The 24,348-nt window shown below is 38.6% G+C and overlaps 1 protein-coding gene across 1 annotated transcript in view; it reads left to right on the plus strand.

Moving 5' to 3' along the window:
• Nucleotides 1-16,781: 16,781 nt before the first annotated feature.
• LOC106735664 (keratin-associated protein 9-7-like) overlaps nt 16,782-24,348 on the plus strand; it is an 11,157-nt gene continuing 3,590 nt past the window's right edge. The window contains 3 exon segments of the mRNA XM_027774784.1: nt 16,782-17,127; nt 19,732-19,768; nt 22,345-22,487. Coding sequence (XP_027630585.1) covers nt 16,782-17,127; nt 19,732-19,768; nt 22,345-22,487 — 526 coding nt within the window.

Consider the following 24,348-nt stretch of genomic DNA (forward strand, 5'->3'; position numbering starts at 1 on the left):
CTCCAGGGTTCACAATAAACAGCCGAGCTTTTGAATCCTGGATGGTGCCTTGTGAGCACCACTTCCCCCTGCCTCATTGTATCCAGCCAACATTTACGACCATATAGACTGAGAATCTCTCTTTTAGCTGGGAATATTTCCACTGTCTTGGAAGACCTGACACCGTGCATGTGTTACTTGCAATGCTCCACCTGTGAAACTGCTGCTGTGTGGAGCAATCATTAACTGGTCACTTCGTAGAATTCCCTCAGAAGGATTCATAGCTTTTTCTATTTTGATCTGGTATCCAACAAGTAGTGTTCATGCCTATGACGCTTCATTTTTCAGTCCCTTAAAAGTCCACCTGCCTCTAACAATAGGTAGTATCTCTGCCTGACAGCCGCAGGCAAGAACAGGACATGTCAAGAGTTTCAAATTTCATTTCTGGAGAATTGCCATGACTTCATCTCTCAGAGGCTTCCCAGGAAGTCCATCTTGCAAGGCCATCTCCATGAGGTGAATCAATCTTGCTAAGTGGCCAAAGCCTTCTCCCTAGGAGTTTGGCTCTAAACATGTAGAGGTAATTGCTTCATGACACATCATTCAGAGACTGGTCAGTCTAGTACAGGAAAACCATACAGTAAACAAGAGCAAGAACCATCAAAGGACAAGCAAGAGAATGAAGGTTTCAAGGGGGCATAGGTTGAGGCACGGCACTGGTGTTTCCCTTGAATTACCATGATCTTGGGACAACCAAGTAGAGACAGAGAGAGACAGAGATATAGACAGGGAAGGAGAGAATAGAAATGATATCCCAGATAGGTCTCGGGGTCATCATTTATTCCCAGCACCAGGCTACCTCAGATATCTGTCACAGGACTATTGGGCCTGCTCATGGAGAAATTGGGACATAAACCTGATACCGCCCTACCTGGGAAAGCTCCACCACCTCATGTTTGGATGCTTCACCACTCACCGTGCCAATGCTGGAACTTCCATAAGTTCTTAAATATTCCTGGGAAGCTCAAAAGACATGCACACCCAAAGGACAACATGCACGCTCATGTAACATTCCAGGACACTCTCACCTCTTATTTGTGCTGATCTCAACACTGAGTTAGCACGACGTAAAGGCTAAGCAGGGCTGTTTATAGTAAAACCGAGCGGGGAACCCATGTCTCCTCTTGGACACAGTGCACCACAGCCAAGGACAGACCTGTCGGCTTTTGATGTGTAAGGAACTCTCTAAACAACTTTCTCTGACCCAGAATAGATTTTATCAGCAACCCATGACAGATGACACCAATTTAAGAAAATCACTGAAGAAAAAAACAAGAGCAAGCAGGTGTACACAACTAAGTGAGCATCCCATGTCCACAAGGCTCATGCCACAAGGTTTGCTGTGTCCAGGAATCAGCCAAAACCACATGACATGCAATGAAATCAGGCAATTTGGCTCATGCATAAGGCTACAAGAGCATTTCTATTTCTCACAGAACAATAGCATCAGAATTCAAAATCCCTCCTACTACCATCCCCTTCAATTATAATAAAGACAGCTAGTAAAAATGCAGCTCAATCTGCATTTCACACACAAATATAAAGGACTCAAAATAAAAAACAAATCAATGAATCTTTCCTTGAGAGGCTGGGTTGGAAGGATTGCCATCAGGGAAGGCCCAGTAGAAACCAATGATTTCTCCTCAAACTGTTTCCCTCTTGAGAAGTAAACGTGGGCAGGAAATAGGAGCAGGTGGAAGCTTTCTCAATAACATTATTGTACCTCTGCCCCTAACTCCTGTTTTCACACTAGTATTATATACAAAAGTTTGTGCCCTTCAACTACAATGCGAGCATCTCTGATATTGGCAGAATACACACGGAGATCATGCTGGTAAAGACACATGTACCCGCTACAGCCTTGAGTCATAATTTTCTGAGTGATCACATGTTTAGCCAATCAGAAATTCAACTCCATACTGAATAATCCCATCCAGTGTGATGTTCTCATGGCCCTTTACAAACCACCACAACAAAGAAAGAGCAAACCAATAAATCAAGAAAACAGAAGAGAAACAAAGAGGAAAAAAATAAGAAAGAAAAGAAAAAGAAACCATCACTCTAGACACACCAGTGAACTGTCCAGCCCTCACTCTCACTCAAATCGGTGAATGCCATGCCATGACCAATTGTGAATAGTGACATAATAAACATCGATGTGCAAGCACTTTTCCAATTAAGAATTCTTCTATCCTTTGGGTAGATACCAAGGATTGGGATTGCTGGATCATATCATAGTTATATTTGTAGATTTTTGAGGAAGCTCCAAATTGTTCTCCACAGTGGCTAGACCAATTTACATTCCCACCAGCAGTGTAAGAGAGTTCCCCTTTCACCATACCCAGCCAGCATGTATCATTTTTTGTTTTTTTTAATCTTAGTCATTCTGACTGGGGCTAAGTGGTATCTCATTGTTGTTTTGATCTGCATTTCCCTTACAATGAGGGATGTGAGCATTTTTTCATATGCCTTTTGCCTATTCATATGTCATCCTTAGAGAGTGTTTTTGTTTTTGTTTTTGTTTTTGTTTTTTTCCCAACTCATTCTCCATCTGTTAATAGGGTTAACCATCTTTTTTCAGAATAGCTGCTTGAGTTCCTTGTGTAGTCTGGTTATCAGCCCCTTATCTGATGCATAGTTTACAAAAGTATTTTCCAATTCTGAGGGCTGTCCATTCACACTAACTACTGTGTCTTTGGTCATGCAGAAATTTCTTAGTCTGATGTAATCCCACTTGTCTATTTTGGGGATTATCGACTATACTTTGGAGGTCTTATTTAAAATGTCTTTGCCTATCCCAATGGCTCCCAGAGTTTCCCCAGTGTTTTCCAGGAGCAGTTTTATAGTTTGAGGTTTTAAATTTAGATCTTTGATCCACCTTGAGTTGATTTTTGTCAATGGTGAGAAGTAGGTGTTCAGATTCATCTTTCTGCAGGTGGAAATCCAGTTTTTCCAGCACCATTTGCTGAAGAGGTTTTCCTTTTCCCACTGGATTGACTAGTACCCCTTATCAAAAATCAGTTGACTGTATGTTTGGGAATTTATTTCTGGGAACTCTATTCTGTTCCATTGGTCCACATGTCTGTTTCTGTGCTAGTACCATGCTGTTTTGATTACTACAACTTTGTAGTATATTTTGGGGTCTGGGGGTGAGATGCCACCCACTCCACTCTTCTTGTGCAGGATTGCTTTGGCAAAACAAGGTCTTTTATGATCCCAGACAAATTATATGATTGTCTTTTCTAGATCTTTGAAGAATGTGTCTAGTACTTTGCTTGAGATTGCATTAAATATATAGATTAATTTGGGTAGAATTGCCATTTTGATATATTCCTTTCCAGGGACATGGGATGTCCTCCCACCTTTTTGTTTCATTTTCAGTTTCTCTTTTTAGCTTTTCATAGTATTCCTTGTGGAGGTCTTTAACTTCTTTCGTTAGATTTATTCCTAAGTATCTTATACTTTTTGTGGCTATGGTAAATGGAATTACTTTTTTCAGTTCTATCTCAGTCTGTTTGTTTTTCGTATATAGAAATGCTATAGATTTCTGTATGTTGATTTTATATCCTGCAACTTTACTGTATTCGTGTATTACCTCCAGGAATTTTTTTCATAGAAACTATTGGGTCATCTATGTATACTATCATGTCATCTGCAAATAGATATATTTCCACCTCTTCTTTTCCTATTTGAACACCTTTTATTTTTTCCTCTTTTTTGATTGCGTTGGCGAGGACTTATAGTACTATACTGAAAAGGAGTGGAGAAAGTGGGCATCCTTGTCTTGTATCCCTTTTTAGTGGAAAAGCTTTCAGCTTTTCTCCATTCAGGATGGTGTTTGCTATGGGTTTTTCATAGATAGTTTTTATTGTGTTGAGAAATGACCTTTCTATGCCGATATTGCTGAGAGTCTTGATCATGAAGGAATGTTGTATCTTATCAAATGCTTTTTCTGCATCAATTGATATGATAATATGGTTTTATCTTTTTTCCTGTTAATAGGGTGTATTACATTTATGCTTTCACATATGTTGAATCAACCTTGCATTCCTGGAATAAAGCCTACCTGATCATGATGTATAATCATTTTTATAATTTGTTGGATATAATCTGCTAGTATCTTCTTGAGAACCTTTGTGTCTATATTCATCAGAGATATTGGTCTATAGTTTTTCTTCCTTGTCCTGTCCTTTTCTGTTTTAAGGATAAGGGTGAAAGAGGATGAATTAGGGAGAGATTCACCCTTTTGGATCTTTAGAAATAACTTAAGCAGAATGGGGGTTAACTCTTCTTTGAAAGTTTTGTAGAATTCAAAGGTGAAGCCATCAAACAACCTTCCAACAAAAAAGCCTTGGCCCTGTAGATTGTTTTTTATATTTAATGTATATATTTTTGTAAATCAGAGATACCCAGGTAAAGAAAAGTGATCAAATTCTAGATTTTGTGGAAGAAAAGAAAAAGAAAGTTTTTCTTGTAAAAATAATGTTTTTAAAATGGAATCTGTTTGGTCTCTTAATATAGATATATTTCTACAGACTGAAAAACATTGTTATGTTAATGGAACCAAGAAAGGAAAGATCATGTCTATGTGTACATGCTGTATAAGATGGTCATGAAGAAAAGTAAGAAATAACCTTAAAGGAGGATGTCACAATGTATACAAAAAGCTATTCCTAAGTGCCAGCCAGTGGTGTGGTGGTTAAGGTGACTAGATCCAGCATAGCCAAATGCACAGTTTGAGGATGGGATCTAGCGGCATGAGATACACACTGGGCATGTGTGCCCAAGATTTTGAGATGGGGGTGGAGGATAATGGATTGCAATATGGCCATGCTCCCTGGAGAGTGCATTCTCCCTTTCCCTCTATCTCTCCATCTCTTTTTCTGTCTCTGTCCAGCAACCACATGTACCTTGTAGCAAATATAAAAATATGCATATATGCTATCCATGAGGTGACATAAATATATTATCTATTTTCTCCAAAACACATAACTTGTTGTCAGAAGAAGAAATGATTTCTTTCTATGTCATTATAACTTCTATAATGATATCTGCTACTTCCACAATGAAAAACTGATGATTGAAGATAAAATCAGAGTTCAGTAGGTGCACCATCTTTGTGGTAGTTTAGTGCAAAAAGATTAATGATATAAAATAGAAGCATCTTATACAATTGACTTAGATACAAATAATAAGAAATGATAGTGAATATCCAGGTTTCTCATGGAAATGTCATTCCACCAAAACATAATCTAGTAATTACATAAAATCTGAGAAACTACTGTGAACTTAAGCTTAATAAAGGTCTAGTTGGCAAGGTTGGAAACTAAAGGCTAAGGGAAAAAATCAGTATCTGAAATTCATACAACTCATGGAGAAATGATGTCATAGTCAGAAGTGCATCTCATAGCATCAAATACAGATGTCAGAGATTAGGGATATCAGTATACTGTAAGCCAAGGTTTCTTTCTCTTTTTTGCTGAAAATAACACCTATTTTATTTATTTTTATTTTTATTTTTATTTTTACCATTTTTATTTTTTTATTATTTTCTTTTACATTCATCATTGTGTATCATTACATAGTACCAAGTAAATTTTCTCATCATAATACATCACTGTACATCTTTACAGTATACAAAAATGTTTTTTCCCAGCATAAATACAGTGCATATCAATCAAGTCAGAGGTATTACCATACATTTTCATCTAGAGATGACTTCATTTTTGTGTCTGATACCTGTTTTTTCCTTTCCCTGATCCTCTGAGTTTCTAATGAGGTAAAGAACTTCTCAGCAATGCAATTTTGTATACCAGTTATCTCAATCAGGAAAACGTATTGATCCTCCAGTAAAGATTACTGTTACTATAACTGCTCTCTTTAAGGAAGATGCTCCAAAATGAAATGAGCTATTCTGGTGAAAGAAGTCGTGTCACTGGGAGTATCTAAGCACCAGCCAAATGAACACTTCACAATTATTGACTTATCATACAGTGACTTTTCAACCTATGTGAGTAAGTCCTAATAGGGTGTTCCAAGTGTACTTTCTGCTAGTGAGTATCTCGAAGATTCCCAAAAATCTCTGTCTTATTCAACCAGTACAACTGATTGATTCATTTATTGCTAACACTGTCATTCTCCAAAGTCCACAATGTTTTAAAGAAATACTTTTTATTCTTTTATTTTTTGCTTTTGTTTTTGCTAAAACAAACAAACTGATTTTTCCCAGCATAAATACAGTGTATATCAGTCAAGGCAGATGTATTATCATACATTTTTATCTACAGATAACTCTTAATTTTGTGTCTTATAACTGTCTAGGACATGTGCTCACCAGAGAGAGTGAGAAATCGCCTCCCCAGGATAGATGCTCATGCCACCATCCCTTTTCCTCCAGTCTCCTCTTGGGACTTTGGGCACAAATGCACACATGCCCAGCATGATTATTAAGCCGCCAGGTCCAGAACTTGAACCACACAGTGGGCCATGAGGGATCAACTGCCTTAACCTCCATGCAACCTGCTGGCCCCCAAGAAATACCATTTTGAAAGAAAAACACAGGATATTATTAGATGGTTATTGAACTACCCACAAATAAAAGTTTTCCATGCCAACCAGTGATGTGTTGGTTAGAAGACTGAATCCCACATGGTCGACTTTGCAATTCAAGTCCTAGACTCAGCAGCTTGAAAAACATGCTGGGTGCGTGTGTATGTGTGCCCAAAATCCCAGAAAGGGGGAGATGGAGGTGAAGAGATTGGGGTATGACCTACCCCCATGGAGGGTGCTTTCACATTTTCTCTCTCTTTCTTTCTCTCTCTCTCTCTCTCTCTCTCTCTCTCTCTCTCTCTCTCTCTCTCTATAGTGAGTACATGTACCCTCAGGCCAAAAAAAGAAAATCAGCTGTCATCCAAGTTGATTTTTATAATTTTGACATATTTACTGGGGACTGAAATTGATTCTTACAGACTCCTAAATCTGATCTTGTTACCAAGAAAAGAAAACTAAAAAAGAAAGGAAAGAAGAAGAGAAAAGAGAGAGGGAGGGAGAGATGCCGTGAACATGTTAGCATCAAGTACCTGCCTAGAGACACTTCCCAGTCTACATGTAGCCAAAGGGATAAGCTGAACACACTGACCCTCTCCAGTCAGCAGGGGCTATCATATGACCAGATAATGACTAGAGTAGGAATGATGCTGAGGATGTGACAACCTTTCTTTTATCTGAAAAATGGTTCTATGAGTTATGCTCAATTAAGAGACAGATTAAACACTTCCACTCAAAAGATTACAAGCATTTAGGGAAGAACTTCTTTCCTTGACAAAAACAAATTGAATATGCAAATAATGTAAACAACAATAAGGAAAAGTCATGCTTATTGGTCCCACATTGGGACTCTAGTGTATAAAAGCCTAGGAACTGAAGAAATTATCAGCTTCTGAAAAACACCTGTGAACAAAAGCCCACACCACACAGCTGACACCATGACACATTCCTGTTGCTCCCCTTGCTGCCAGCCTACGTGCTGCAGAACCACCTGTTGCAGAACCACCTGCTGCCAGCCCTGCTGCGGTGGGTCCAGCTGTTGCGGGTCTAGCTGCTGCCAGCCCTGTTGCTGTGGATCCAGCTGCTGCCAGCCCTGCTGTGGTGGGTCCAGCTGCTGCCAGCCGTGCTGCGGTGGGTCCAGCTGCTGTGGTTCCAGCTGCTGCCAGCCCTGTTGCGGTGGACCTGTGTACTGCTGTAGAACCTGCTACCTCCCCACCTGTGTCTGCCTGCCTGGTTGCCTCACCCAGGGCTGTGGATCCAGCTGCTGCCAGTCTGGCTGCTGATGATCAACTCCCCAAACAACCATCCTTGCCACATAACACTTGTTTGCCTTTGGGGGCAAAAATTCACTTCCTAGACCCTGTGGATTATAGGCGTGCTCTCACCAAAAGTTCTTTCTCTTCTGCTTTTTTGGAACCCTGTGAATCAGCTTGATAGAATTCATAGTACCTTCTCCTGTTTATCTTCTTCCTACTATAATGGGGATCGAGCACCATCTTCCCCTAGCATCCATATAAACCTAGGGTCTTGGCTTGGAATCTCAAGTTAAGATTTTCAACCTCTTACTCTATGTCACTTGGGAAAGGAAATCCTTATGACTTTTTCATTGGTTTCTGCAACTTATCTAGAAGCCTCGTAATGAGATTTTCTTTTTCAATGTGTTCTTGTTTTCTGTATTCTGCTTTCTTCTTTTGATGATGGCTTTGAGTTAACTCCCTAATAGGGGTATTCTTTCCTATATGTTTCTTAATAAAGTCTGAATCATAGTCCATTTCATGGTGTGTTTTGCTTTATTGTACAGTCCTTCCTGATATAGAGATTCGAATATATAATGCATACCATCTGCATCAGTCATTCTAAATATTACTTATTATTCACCCACACACATATTTTTACTTCCATTTTCAGATAAAATATTTCATTGTGTGATGTTGTGTATCTTATAATGAGTGGACTCAGATCTTTGACTGGGTCTTCTGTGCTTGCTAAGAACACTGCCATTTACATCTCAAGGCAAGTAGCAATAACACTGGAGCCTGAATACTAGTAAGATGTGCATTTGACTTTCTACTGTACCAAAGCTTTAAAATTAAAGTCTATTTTGTCTGATATGAGTATAATATCATATTATATTCAATTCTCAATTTTATTCAATATTAGTTGTCATTTACATACAATGCCTTTTTTATTCCTCCCCACTTAGCCTGTATGTGTCTTTAAATAGAAAGTGAATCTCTTGTAGATGGCATAGAGACAACTAGAATATTTAGAGCAACTACTCTAAGATTTTTTATGTGCAATTTTTTTTCCTTTTATTTATTTATTTTTACATTTTTCCACAAACACTACTCTAAGATTAATCATAAAGATCTAGTTGGCAGGTTCAGTGATGAGGATCTTTGCCAAAGCAGGCTGGTGAGCATCTTAAAGTTTAAGTAGCTAGAAAACGAAATGGTGCTCACAATCAGAAGTGCAAGCTACAAAGTGGGAAGCCAGATGAGATTAGTGTAAAATACCAAGCAATACCAGGAGTCAAGGTGTCTAATGAAGGAGAAACTTCTCAGCAGTACTATTCTGACTATATAATCACAATGAGGGAAAAGTGCAGAAGATACAGGTTAGGTTGTTATTCACACAGTGAAGTCACATTTAAAGGAGATGCCTGAAACTGGCATGGACTGCCATGGTGATAGGAATTCACATCACCATTGATATCTAAATTTCAAGCAAAAAACAGGTTGGCAGATATTGGGCTATTGTATCAAGGTATTTTGGCTACACTGGGTGAATCTTATCAGAAGACTTTGAGTATCCCTTCCAGTCCTCAAATTCTATGAGATCCCTAAACAACTATGTCTTATTCAGTCAGTACAACTGATTGATTTCAACATTGCTGCCATTCTCTGAAATCCACAAGCAATAATCTTAACAAATATATCAAGGGCTGGACCTCATTATGCAAATTCAAAAAGGATCTTATCTTAATAAAACAGAAGAAGACTGAGTCACCATGAGAGCTGAGATCTGGTGCTTTCAGGTATAAGAGCAATGAAGATGTTATGCTGAGTAGTCACCCTGGAAAAGCATAAAGGGCAGGTATCCAAATATTATTAGGGTCCTCATATTCCTCAATTCCCACAGAATCTGTGTCACAAAGGGAGAAAAATGGAATGGCAAAGAGTTTGCAGACCCCCTCCTATGCTCCTCTGATCACTCAGATTGAACTTCTAGAAATTAGGAAGACACAAGTAAACCATCTGATGAATAGAAATCACTGCAGAGGCACAAGAAATATGAGAAACCAAGAAAATACCTCTCCCCCAACAGAAAACAGTAACACTTCTTCATCCATAGACAGTACAATGGAACACATGGAAATGTCTGATAAAGAATTTAGAATGTTTATAGTGACAAAGCTAACAAAAATAGAAAAGAAGAGAGTCAATGAACAGAAGAAAAAAGCCAATGAGTTGCAGGAGGTGAGGAAGTTCTGACAAGAGCTGGAAGAAGAAAAACACACCATAAAAAAGAATCAAATGGAACTGTTGGAGATGCAGACTATAATACAGGAAGTCAAAACCTCCATTAAAAGTATTAAAAGCAGACTAGATCATACAGAAAATTGAATCTCAGATGCAGAAGACAGAGTTGCTGGGCTAGTAAAATCCACCATGAAGACAGAAAATAGTCCTCAAAAATGATAATATTATAAAGAAAAACTAGATACTATTAAATGTCCAAATATCCAGATAATCCATATCCCAGAAGGTGAAGAGATTCATAAGGGCATTGATCATCTATTCCATAAAATCCTGGAAGAAAACTTAGGGAAGCATTCAAAGATTCAGACTCAAGAAATACAGAGGACCCCAAATAGGATCAACACAAGAAGATCTTCTCCAAGACACATTATAGCCAGAATGAGCAAAAGCACAGACAAAGACAGATACTATGACTGACAAGAGAGAAATGTGAAGTTACTTACAGAGGATATATCATCAGGCTAACAGCAGACCTCTCATTGGAAACAATGCGAGCAAGGAAAGAATGGGAAAATATATTCAAAGCGTTGAGTGAAAAACAATTTCAACCAAGAATACTATAACAGACAAGATTATCCTTCATATGGGAAGAGAAGACAAAAATATTCTCAGATAAACAAAACCTAAAAGAATTTACCAATATCAGACCAAGTTCTTCAAGAATTTCTGAAGGGAGTGCTATCCTAGGAAAACTAAAGTCAGACACACAGAAATAAGAGTTCTAAAACAACTAAGAAAATGACCAGCTTAATCGTAAGGACAAGTCCAGAGTTGAATGTTATCTTCCAGAATTTAAACAGATTAGACCACAACAGAAGATAAAGCACATGAGTTTGAACTGGTGAAATAGAATTTTATGACTTTTGACTAAAACATTATTGATCTTCTATGCTTTGCTTTCTGGAGTTAAGGAGTTTTGTCTTCTCTTGAGCTGTGGACAGGTCTATGTACCTACTATTTGAACAGAATCCTAACCTGTTTCCTGGCTTTTAAGTATTAAACAAAATTCTCTTAATAATTTTTTATTTTGATTTATTAAAGCTAAAATGGCCTTTCTTGAAATTAAAAAAAATAATAATTTAAAAATACCTATTTAATGACCACAGTAAGCTATATAGTCTCAAATAAGTACTACATTATAGTATATTCATTCTACCCAAAGAATTTTATGCATAAAGTCAGCTTTTATTCACAGACATGTATATATCAACTGAACTTACTACTGAAAGTATTCAGATTAAGATATTTTGTTAATCAATACAATGTGGAAAAGAATAAATGAATGGAAAGCAACTGCAGATACCAGAGACAGGGTAGGAAGAGGATGGGAAATGGCAGAGGGTGAGAAATAGAGGTAAAATACATACATACAAGAAAGAAGGCATGGAAAATTATTTGTTGACAATAAAATGTATGATTAAGTCACTTTGCAGGGTATTCTGACTGGAAAATTGCATTTTGTATGCTGTGGTGATGTTCAGTGAAAGAATGTAAAATACATTAATTAAAATAAATAAAACAGATGAGCCTACAATGGTATGTAGCAACTTTATGTAAGCCCACAAAAACAGCATACTAAATTGTTAATTATAACTGTCATTATTGAAATATTCACAAGTCTTTTTTTAATTTGCTGGGTTTTTAAAATTTATTGTTATTTTTAATTTGTTGTAGTGCACGTGCACTCATCCAAGAGAGATGAGCAAGAGAGGGAGAGAGGGAAAGTAAGCCACCAGATCCTGGACTTAAACTGTGGTTGACCATTCAGGAGTTCAGTGCGTTAACCACCATGCCACCTGCTGGCTCCACAAGTCTCTTTGGCCAGTTGTTTCTCTAAGCATGCATATGCAAAAGCAAGACAAATAAGAACCAGGTTATTTTCTGAGCAAGCCTTCTGGGCAATCAGAAGAAGGAAATTACAAAGACGAATATTTAATGGTATCACATGTATTCATGTCAATTACATGCTCTAGATGAAGGAAATGGAAGATTCAAGGTACAATGTTCTTCTTGTAGAGTGTTTGATCAATGTCAGCACTAGCTTGTATGCCTCCCTTTATCTTTCCTTTCACGTTTGAGTACTCCACTCCTTTTTAAGCAATGTCTATTCATTTCTTTTTTTAATGAAATAAATTATTTTTCATTTTTTATTTTAATTTCTTTTATATATTCAATCACTATACATCACTACAGCTTGAAAAGTTAATTTACCCAACATTAATATACTTCACACCAGTCCAGTTGAAGATATTAAACATGTTATCATCAACAGATAATCATCCATTTCTATGTCCCATAAAAGTCTTGCCTCTCTTTTTCTCCTTGATTCCTTTTCTCACACTTCCCCCTTCTCTCCCCCTCTTTCCACACTATCTCCCAAATCCATAACCATTGTCTGTGCTACTCTATCATCTAATCTTTCAGTTTCCACCATAGAGTGTGGACAATCAGTATGTATTAAGTGGAAACATATAATGTCTCTCTTTCATAGCCTGGTTTGCTGCACTCAGCAGTAAATCTTCCATATTCATCCACTTTCTATCAAATGCCAGAATCTGCTAGCCTTGGAGCCATTTATTTTCTTTAAGGTGACTTTTCATAATTTCACTCTGTTTTTTCTTTTTGTTTGTGTTTTGTTTTGAGTACAGTTTAAGTTATGGAGCAATCTAATCTCTCTTTTTTTCCTAATCTGTGGAATCTCTCTGTAGTGCCCACATTGTGATAATTATTACTTTTTCATGATAGAGAACACATACATGCATGAGAGAAAGAGATACCCCCAAGTGAGTCTTTTCATGCTGTGATATCCTTTCTTTAGCCTTACAGCTCCTCAAGATCTTAGGATCCCACATATATGCTCCTGGAGTGTCTTCAAGATGACCCAAGTATCCAAACTGCTGTTTGCCCATATGGCTTCCAGCTTTGTAGGCCCCTTATATTACCTTTGTGCCACAGCTTATAGGCCAAATTGTGACACGTCTTACGTGTTCATTTGGCTTGATTCTGCCATATTACAAAAAAAAAAAAAAAACAATAAAAAATACTACATCTCAGGGCTGGCCCTGAAACACAGTTGTTAAATGAGTCAGATTCCACAAGATTAACTGTAGTTCAAATTTCAGCCCAGTGGCTTGGAAAATGTGCTGGGCATGTGTACGTGCATGCTCAAAATTCTGATGAGGTGGAAAAATGGAGGAAAAGGGATTGCAGTGTGACCACGCTCAATTAAAGGGTGCTTTCTCTTGCTCTCTCTCTTTCTCATTCTCTCTCCCCCTCTGTCAAGTGCATACACCCACTGGCAATTTAAAAAAAAAAAAAAGATACCAAGCCAACCAGTGGCATGGTGGGTAAGGTGGTTGGATCTCACATGGCCAACTGCATGGTTCCAGTCCCAGATCCAGTGGCTTGAAAAACACATTGGGCACATATGTGCCCAAAATCCTGAGAGGAAGAAAATAGATGGCAGAGTGGCCATCCCTCCCTAAGGGGTGTTTTCTTACTCTCTCTTTCTCTCTGGCAAGTGCATGTACCTTACAACAAATTAAAAAGTAATAATAAAGAAAAGAAAAATACTGTATTAATACAAGTCTAATTAGATTTTCAAACATTTTTTCTCTAATCTCTTCCGAAAGCTATATACAAAACCTAGTGAAAGTTCTATTTGTAGATTTTTGAGTAATCTCCAATTGTTCTCCATAGGGGCTGAACCAATTTCCGATTAAGTATTCTTCCCAAAGGACAGAATACTTAATCGGAAAAGTGCTTGCACATTGATGTTTATTGCGGCACTATTTACAATTGCTAAGTCATGGAAACAATCTAAATGCCCATGAACAGATTAATGGATAGAAAAACTGTGGCACATATAATAATGGAATACTATTCAGCCATAAAAAAGCCTGGCTTTTGACAGGAAGTGGATGAATATGTAAGATTTACTGCTGAGTGAAGCAAGCCAGGCTATGAAGGAGAGGCATTGTATGTCCCCACTTAATATATACTGAGTGTTCACACTCTATGACTAAAATTAATTGACTAAAGGATATAGAAGCACAGTATATAGATGTAAATACCAGATATAGTGTGTGTGAAATAGGAGGGTCTGAGGAAAGACATTTAGAAGAAAAATAGGGAGGCAAAGATTAATGGCACAAAGAAATGTGGTATTATCTGTTGAAGATGTTTTGTAGTTTTATCAACTATACTAGGGAGAAATGTTCACCTGTTGAAATATCCATTTTGTAAGCCAAATAAGAATGTGATTTAATAAAAGAAAATGAAATTAAAAAAACCCTAGTGGAATAGAAAGAAAGTTTGATGGGAAACCTTGTTTTAACTTTGAAAAGCTCAAGAAAAAATAAAACAAGAGGAAGTTGAATGGGCTCTGATGTTTTAATGAGTTTGTTGATCAGGTGATAATCTACCACCAGCTTGTTATTTGTGTTCTACCAATCTCCTTCCCTCCAGGTTCTTTTCAATAAGTTTAACTGATGCATACATATCTTTCAGTAAATCCTCTTCATAGAACTTGAGTTGAAAATTAAAGACAATTCCACACTCATGTTCACTGGAACAATGTAACATTGTAAAAATGGCCAAGTATTAATTTCAAAAAATTGGTCTGGACTTTGTTGTCTTTGTTCAAAGCATATAACAAAATTTATAGTTTGGCTACAAATTTCACCTTGAAATTCCCCCCATGGTGTATGTGACAGAAAGAGACCCATAGGATATTCTATCAATAGTATGTCTATGAGAAAGAGGGCTGTCATTCCCCAAGCCCACATTCTGTAACAGCACTACTAGTATAGTATAGTCTTTTATAGGTCTTGAAAATGTCCTTGGAAACGGATCAAGGTCAAATTGCCTCATGGAAGAGTAGGGAATCTTATTGTTTTCCAAACTTTCTTATTTAAAGAAGGTGGATAAGGATGGTCCATAGCTTAGTGGTTAAGGGAGCTGGGTCCCACATGGCCAACTGTGGTGAATCTCAGCTCCTTCAGCTTGAAAAACATACTGGGTGCATGTGGGTGTGCATGCCTAAAATCCCAACAGGATATAGAAATGTAGAAGAGATTGTGATATGACCACTCCCCATTAGGGGTACTTTCTCTCTCTCTCTCCCTTTGGATAAGTGCCTGTACCCTCTGGCAATTAAAGGAGAGAGAGAAAGAGGACAAAACAAGATATAATCCAATCAAATCCAGTTTCATCCATGTAATAGCCTCCCCCCAAAAGTGTGATAAACTGTTAGAATTAACAAGGGAGTTTGTATACAAGATCAACAAAAATGAATTATTTTCTACATTTCAGAAGCAGCAAAAATTAAAGTTTTAAATTATAATATTGGGTTGTCAGAAAATTCATTATATATTTTTTCTGTTTTTCTGTGCAAAAATGCGTTGTGACTTTTGTGACAGCCCAACATGTGACAGCATAAGAAAATGTAAGAATAAACCCAATGAAATATAGGCAAGAATTCTACACAGAAAAGCATAAATATTTGGTGAAGCAATTCTACATCTAGCTATATATCCAACCAAAGTGTTTATGTCTACCAAGTGCCCTGTACAAAATCTTTCATATCGGTATTATTTTTAATAGCCAATCTTTTACTTTTTATTTACACAAAAGTCAAAAGAAGCCAAAATCTATTAACAGAGTTACTAGTTAATAGAATGACTAGTTGCTTTGAGGGACAAATGAGAGGATATCATTTGGAGACAGTGAGATCAATTTCTATTATATCTAACCTGGTAATAATGACATGGATATATTGACTTCATGGTAGTTTATCAAGTAGGAAATTAATAGTTTAAATCTTCTTTAAATGGATAATGTTGGGGAAAAGTAGAAATAAATAAATTAAATTAAAGCATTTTAGACCTCAAATATAAGTAAAATATCATCCAACTCTAAAAGAAAGAAGAAAAAGAAAGAGAAAGAGAAGGAAGAAAGAATCAAAGAAGAAAGAAAAGTAAGACAAAAGAGAAAGAAAGAAAACAACTAGAGAGAGAGAGAGAGAGAGAGAGAGAGAGAGAGAGAGAAGCCCAGCCTGGTGGTGATACTGTCAGTAGCAAACTAAATTACAGTGCTGGAAGCCACATGGCTTATTGCAGGTTTGGATCTCAGGGTCTGTGAAAAGAAGTCTGACAGGCTGGAGGGCTGGGGAAAAGAAATCACAGTTTGACAAGATCCTGTCAAGTCTCTCTTTCCAAAAAAAAACTCCCCCCTTCTCTCTCTCATAAAATTTTTTTAAAAAACTGAAAAAAAAAGGAAGGAAAGAAAAAAAGAAGAAAGAAATGTGTACTCAGGTTTAGAACTGGAGTCCCTAGCTCATGAAGGTTTGCCCCAATCTATACCAACACATGACCAGATAAAGAGCACAACAGGAATGATGCTAAAAATGTTTCTATGAGTTATTCTTAATTAGGAAACTAATTTCTTTTGTTGAAAAGATTCCTAACATTTAAAGAATAACTTCCCCCTTGACAATTACCCTAGTGACTATAGAAAGCAGCGTAAACAAGAGAGAGTCTTGTTTATTGGCTCAAACTTTGGCAACTCGGTGTATAAAAGACCCAGATGGGAAGGAGTTCTCAGAATCTGGGAAACTGACCTGTGAACAGGAACCTACCCTCCTCATCTGACACCATGTCCAGCTGCTGCTGTTCCCCTTGCTGCCAGCCTACGTGCTGCAGAACCACCTGCTGCAGAACCACCTGCTGCCAGCCCTGCTGCGGTGGATCCAGCTGCTGCCAGCCCTGCTGCGGTGGGTGTGGCTGCTGTCAGCCCAGCTATTGTGGATCCTGCTGCTGCCAGCCCAGCTGCTGTGGGTCCAGTGGCTGTGGGTAAAGCTGCTGTGGGTCCAGCTGCTGCCAGCCCCGCTGCTCGGGACCCGTGTACTGCTGTAGAACCTGCTACCTCCCCACCTGTGTCTGTCTACCTGGTTGCCTAGCCCAGGGCTGCGGATCCAGCTGTGGCCAGCCTGGCTGCTGCTGTTAAATTCTCCAAAGAACCACAAACCAACATGCTGCCAACTGACTTGCCGTGCCTGGATATTTTTATTTCCAGTAAGAAGTGAAAACCATCATGTTACCACCAAAAAAAATCTGTTTCTCATCTTTTTTTTTTAAGCTTATGAATCAGCTTGATGGGGTGCAGAGTATGCACTCGCATGCTTCCTTATGTGTTGGGGATCATGTTCCAGCTTTTTCATAAAAATCCAGTAGGTTTCTGCAACCGATCTACATTCTTTATTATCATGTTTTCTTTTTAAGTGTAGAAAATTTGCTCTCTACTTTCTATTTTCATGATTTGTATGAGTTGTCTCCCTACAGGCAGGTGGCCTTAATAAATTCTGTTCCATTATTCATCCCATATTGTCTTTCTTTGTGTGTGGGGAAGAAGGGGGAGATAAGAACACTTGATATGAAATCTACTCACTTAATAGATGTTTAAGCATACTGTACATTCCATTGTACTACATGAAGTATGGACATGTTGGACAACAGATCTCTAGAACTTATTCATCTTTCATAACTGGAAATTAATACCCACTGATTAATAAATCCCTATTTCCTTCCACCTCCAGCCTCTGGAAACCATGTTCTATTTTTTGCTTACATGGAGTTTGACTTATTTTGGAGATCTCATATATGTAAGTGTAATCATGTAGTATTTATCCTTTTGTGACTGGCAAATTTCACTTAGCATAATGTCCGCAAGGTTCATCTCAATTATCACAAATGGCAGAATTTCTTTCTTTTTAAAGATGAATAATATTCCATTGTTTACATTATTTTATTGCCAGATGGCATATGCAGTTTCCAGAGAGAGTGAGAAAGAATCCCACAAGAGGACATGGTCATGCCATAATCCCTCTTCCTTCATTTCTTTATCCTGTCAGGATTTGGAGCGTGCATGAACATGTACACAGCATATTTATTGTTGTTGTTGTTTTGAGAGGTTTTTGCTGTAGGGTGCATGTGCTCTCCAGAAAGACATAGAGAGACAGAGAGACAAAAAGCTAGAAATCACCGCCCCCACCCCGGAGGGATGGGCCACACTGCAATCACTTCTCCATTTTCCTCTCAGGATCTTCTGCACGCACACACATGCACCTGGCATGAGTTAAAGTAACCAGGTCTGGGATTCAAACCACTTTTGACTACATGGGAGTCTAGCGACATAATCATCACGCCATCTGCTGGTCCCCACAGCATATTTTTCAAGTCACAGGGGCCAGGATTTGAACCACAGTGGGATCCAGTTCCCAAGGCACAGTGCTTCACCACTACACTACAGAGTCAGTCCTCATGTATTCTTCTTCCATTCATCTGCGGTGAACATTTGGGTTTCTTCCACACCTCAGCTGTTGTGAATGGTGCTGCCATGAATATCTGAGTGCTAACATCTCTTCAAGATTTTGAGGTTTTCGATTCTTTTAGGTAAAAACCCAGAAATGATATCGTTGTATTTTATGGTAATTCTATTTTTTTTTTTTGAGTAGTATCCTGTTTTCCATAGTGGCTATACCATTTTTCTTCCCCACCAGAGTATAAGGGTTCTAATTTCTTCACATTCTTGTCAACATCTTTTATCTAGTTTTTAAATATAATAGACCCAATATCCCAGTGTTCTAATTATTCCAATACTAGAAGAATATTCCATTATTTAGTGACATTTCATGCACTTAGACCAAACTTCATGGTCTTTCCTAAGAAACTGGAAGACTCAAGAAAAAAATGTCCCTGTCCTCTATTCAGTGACTAGCTAGACACTACCCACAATTATATTTGAGCCTCCCCTTAATATAAACCTCCATGGTTGATAACCTTACTCACTTTTTTTTTTTTGGAGATGTTTTTGCTATAGGGCGCGTGTGCTTGCCAGACAGAGAGAGAGAGACATAGAGACAGAAAGCAAGAAATCACCCCCCAGGGGGGATGGCCACACCACAATCCCTTCTCCTCCATTCTCCTCTCAGGATCTTGGGCACGCACACACACGCGCCCAGCGTGAGTTTAAGCCACCGGGTCTGGGACTCAAACTGCTGTTGACTACGTGGGAATCCAGCGACATAGCCATTAGGCCAACTGCTGGTCCCAATAACCTCACTCACTTTTAAGAAATATTCATTTTCATGAAATCCTCAACCTAGGTAGTATAAAATCTGCTCATCTTAAAGTCAGTTTTTATCTTTAAGTTTCCTTTTCATAAAATCTGGTACTATATGTGCTTTTGTGGGTTTTTTGTTTTTATTGTTGTTTTGTTTTGTTTTGTTTTGCCGTTAGACATGTGTATTTGCCAGAGAGAGACAGACAGGAGAAAGTAACCGGCTCCCAGTGGGGGTATGGTCATGCCATAATCCCTTCTCCTCCACCTTTCCATCCTTTAAGGATTTGGAGGTACACATACACATGTATCCAACATGTTTCTTAAGAAGCTGGGGCTAAGACTCAAACCCCATTGTGGGCCATGTGAGATCTGGCTCCCTTTACCACCAGGCCACAGGGCTGACTTCTATGTATATCACTTTTAAGTCACATTTTACAAGAGCAAACATCATTTTCTCTTGTTTTCTCCTTCTATGGCTTCCAAGCATGGAACCCGAATTGTGATAGAGATGATATGTTAATGTAAGCTTTCTTTTCTTTTTTTTCAAGAGAGACTTTTGCTATAGGGTGCATGCACATGCCAAAGAGACAGGAAGAGACAGAAAGACAGAAAACGAGAAGTCACCCCTCATAGGGGGTGGCCACACCACAATATCTTCTCCTTCATTCTCCTCTTGGGATTTTGGCCACACATGCACACACACCTAGTATGAATTTCAAGCCTCCGGGTCCAAGACCTGAACCATGGTCAACTATGTAGGAGTCCAATGATGTAACCATTCCGCCATCTGCTGGCCTAGAGTGTACATTTCTTTGAGTTTGCCTATAACATTTAAAAATCAATTATTAGATTACATGGCACAGAAGTCTAATTGTATTTTTAGATAACTCCCAGAGTTTCTCCTTCAGTTTCTTCCAAACAAAGCCTACCTGTATAACTTAGAAGAATAGGACAGGCTTTAGAAATTTGCATGGGCTCTTATGAGTTAATGGATTTGTTGACCAGGTGATGACTGATAGAACCAGCTTGTTATTTGAGATCCACCAGTCACGCTTTCTCTCCAGCTTCTTGTCAATGAATTTAGCTGATACTTACATACTGTGCAATGAACTCCCCTTCTTAACAATTTTGAGTTGAGGGTTAAAGACAATTTCTCACTCATGTTCTCAGGAGCAATATAATATTGTTGTAGAAAAATCAGTATGGACTTTACTGTCTTTGTTCAAAGCATATAACAAAGTTTACAATTTGGCTACAAGTTTTATCTTGGAGGTTATCCCCTAGTGTGTGACAGAAAGGGGTCCTTGGAACATACTAGTGTTTCTACTAAAAAGACAACTGTTGCTTCCCAGGCCCACACTTTGTAATAGCACTGTTAGTGCTGTTTTATAGGTCACAAAAACATCTTCAGAAATATCAAAAAAAGGGAGCTACATCAAGAACCATCTGGGTCTCAGGATGGAAAGGAATCTTGCCATATTCAGAGCTTACTTGTTTAGAGAAAGTGGAGGAAATAAAGTTAGAATGGGGGTTTCTTCCCATTTGTGTAATTCAATGACATCACATGACCTAAATGTGATGTAAACAAACCAAATCTAGGGCCATATACATATGATCATAAACACATTGAATTATTCTCCAAAGTTATTAACATTTAAGCATTAAATAATTTTTAAATCACATTTACTTAAAAGATTGAATAATTGTAACATCTCAATACATTAAGAAAAAGAATTCCATAAACTTAAGCACATTTTCAAGACAATATCATAGTAAACAAGGAATAGAAAAAGCCTTGTTATTCTAATGAGAATAATCTAAAAAAAAAAAAAAGCTTCAATATTTGTAAAATACTGAGATCTATCTCTACTATACTGAGAATAGCAGGAGTTGCCACTGCACCATTCTACTGGATACTGTACTGAAGGACCTAGCAGTGGATTAGGGCAAGAAAAATTAAAATATAAAAAGACTGCTCTGATACTAGTAGAAAATCTTCATTGATAGATGATATGATTATGCATGCAACATTTCTGAAAATGAAAGCAATACTAATAAACTGTTGATAAAATAAGGGAGAAAGAAGAAAGAGAGATGGAGAGAAGGAGAAAGAGAAAGAAGGAAAGGAAAGAAGGAAGGAAGAATAACACAAGAAAGGGTTCGGCCAGTGGCTTAAACTCTCTACTCTGGTTAATAGAACTGGGACTAGAGTTATCACTTCATCTCAGTTTGCCCACGACTGTCTCCGGTAAGCACTGAAAGTCTTACCTAGAAAACCCCTAGATCTTGGGCAAACCAAAATGAACAGTCACCCTAGTATGTAAATTACTCAATGCTTTCTGAATCAAGTGTATTCCTTCTACCCACCTGCTTTGGCACTGCTCTGCCATAGGGACCAGATTGTGCCAATTGTCCTCTTCTCAAATACCTTTAATAGAACTGGGACACACAGTGGAGTGGGTTGGACAGAAAGAAATGCCTATTAGTCTTGAATCAGGCTGTTGCAGGTAAACAGACTTGGATCCAAGCATGGATTCAACTCATCGCCATGAAAATGTCAGCATCCTGCTCCTCCTCACCAACGCTTCCAAAAAAAATTAACAGAGGAGGGACAACTACCCCGACCCTCTCCACCCAGCAGGAAATATCACATGACCAAATGATCACAGCAAGAGTGAGGCTGATGATGTGACCATCTTCCTTTATACACACACACACACACACACACACACAAACATATATATGCATAGGTATGTATAATTTATTTATGTAAAATAAATAAACTAGTCCTTTGTTATAATTCGTAACCTGTTGCAAAACCTTTTTTTATATTTCGAAAACTTCCTTTCCACCTTCCTTTCATCTAAAAAAAATTTCTCTGAGTTATTCTCAATTAAGAAACACATTAAGGACTTCATTTGAAAAGATTCATAACATTTAGGAAATAACTTCCTCCTTAATAATTTTCCCAGTGATTATGCAAAACAATGTAAACAAGGAAAAGTCCTGCTTATTGGTTCAAACTTTGGAGGCCCAGTGTATAAAAGGTCCAGATGAAAAGAAGTTCTCAGATTCTGGGACATTCACCTGTGAACAGGAAACTGCCTTCCACATCTGACACCATGACCAGCTGTTGCTGTTCCCCTTGCTGCCAGCCTATGTGCTGCAGAACAACCTGCTGCAGAACCACCTGCTGCCAGCCCTGCTGCGGTGGGTCCAGCTGCTGCCAGCCCTGCTGCGGTGGGTGCGGCTGTTGCCAGTCATGCTGTGGTGGGTCCAGCTGCTGTGGATCTAGCTGCTGCCAGCCCTGCTGTTCTGGACCGGTGTACTGCTGTAGAACCTGCTACCTCCCCACATGCGTCTGTCTGCCTGGTTGCCTAGCCCAGAGCTGCGGATCCAGCTGCTGCCAACCTTGCAGCTGCTGATCCCCGCACTATAGAATCATCGGGCACAGCCAGCCACCTGACAATCAGCCTGCCAGTTCTCCAGATCCTGCCACAACCTCCATCACCAGCCTTCATAAACATCTAGCATGCTATTGCTATCTTTCTATTGGTTTTTTGACAAAAAGTCCTTTATGAATTGAGTTGCTGAAATACAGTAGACTTCACCCCGATTTCCTCTGTCTGTGTTTGCTGTTGATTTCTGTGACAGATGCAGGCCTTCTTCCAATCTCCTTAACCTACCATCCTTGTCTCAGCCGTGAAAAAGGATTGTCAAGTTCCCTCCAAGTAATCTAAAACACGAATTCTCATGACAGTTTTCTTCCATGTTTACTATTTCCTGCTAATCGTATTTTTATACTGTGCTCATGAGTCTTACTTCCTTTCATGATTACTTTACATTATCTTCCCAGCTTTGAAGACGCTTACCTTATTCTTTCCCAATAAAGTCTTTGCTACATTCCTATCTCTATTCTGGCTTATTTTTTGTGTGGCATTCAAGGCCTTGCCTGCACTGCTAAGGTCTTGCATTCAGATTCAGTTTTACAAGTATTATCTGTTCTGAGCCTGATGATGATCCCTAAGCTCTCAATGCCAAGATGCTCATCTCTCTTTCCAAAAGAAGAGTGTCTCCATAAGGTCGCATGACTAGTTGTGAACAGAATTTGGTCAAAGATCTGGGGCGTCTGAGTCTAGCTCCAGAGCACTTACATTTACATCTTGCTGCAAGCACACATGCACAAACACACATACACACACAGACAGTGCTCAGAACACTGAGCACTGAGATGAGTGTTCGGATTGCCTATCTATATGAAAATAAACCTTTCCATGTGCAGATAATTTTTCTGTTTTCAAACATACTCTCTCATGTGGTTTTGTTTTTTTTTTTTGAGAGTTTTTTTATTTTATTTTATTTTATTTTTACTATAGGGCACGTGCACTCGCCAGACAGAGAGAGACATAGAGACAGAAAGTGAGAAATCACCCCCCAGAGGGGTTGGTCATGCCACAATCCCTTCTCCTCCATTCTCCTCTTGGGATCTTGGGCTCGCATGCACACGCGCCCAGCATGATTTTTAAGCCACCAGGTCCGGGACACGAACCGTGGTCGACTACGTGGGAGTCCAGTGACATAGCCATTACGCTAACTGCTGTTGTCCTCTCATGTGTTTTTAAAATCTCAGTGGGCTGCTTACTCGAAATCCTGAAAGGAGAATGGAAGACAAGGAATTGTGGCATGGTCATCCCCCCTGGGGATAATTTCTTGCTTCCTTTTTCTCTGTCTCTGTCTCTCTGGCGAGCACAAGCAACCTATTGCAAAAATCTCGCTATCTAAAAACATAATTAAAATGTACAACTTGAGTTGCCTACCTACCAAATGGAAATAATCGTGCCTTGCACACTCATCACTTTGCTGCTTCAAAATACAAAATAACTGAACCCAAAGACTAGGAAAACCCTGCAGTGCATGTAAAACACATTTTTCTATGCCTCCAATCTCTAAGCCAACTTAGCTTCCCAATCAGAGCATTATTATTTTCCATTTCATTGTTCTATAAAGCAAAATTTATAGATTTTGTTTTTAAACAGAGTACTTTACCTTTTTTTGATCTATTAAATGTTTCTTGGCATTGCCCCTCCCACCCACCTTTTAT

The sequence above is a fragment of the Tupaia chinensis genome, unplaced genomic scaffold (genome assembly GCF_000334495.1).
Source record: "Tupaia chinensis unplaced genomic scaffold, TupChi_1.0 Scaffold000477_1, whole genome shotgun sequence".
Lineage (NCBI taxonomy): Eukaryota > Metazoa > Chordata > Mammalia > Scandentia > Tupaiidae > Tupaia > Tupaia belangeri.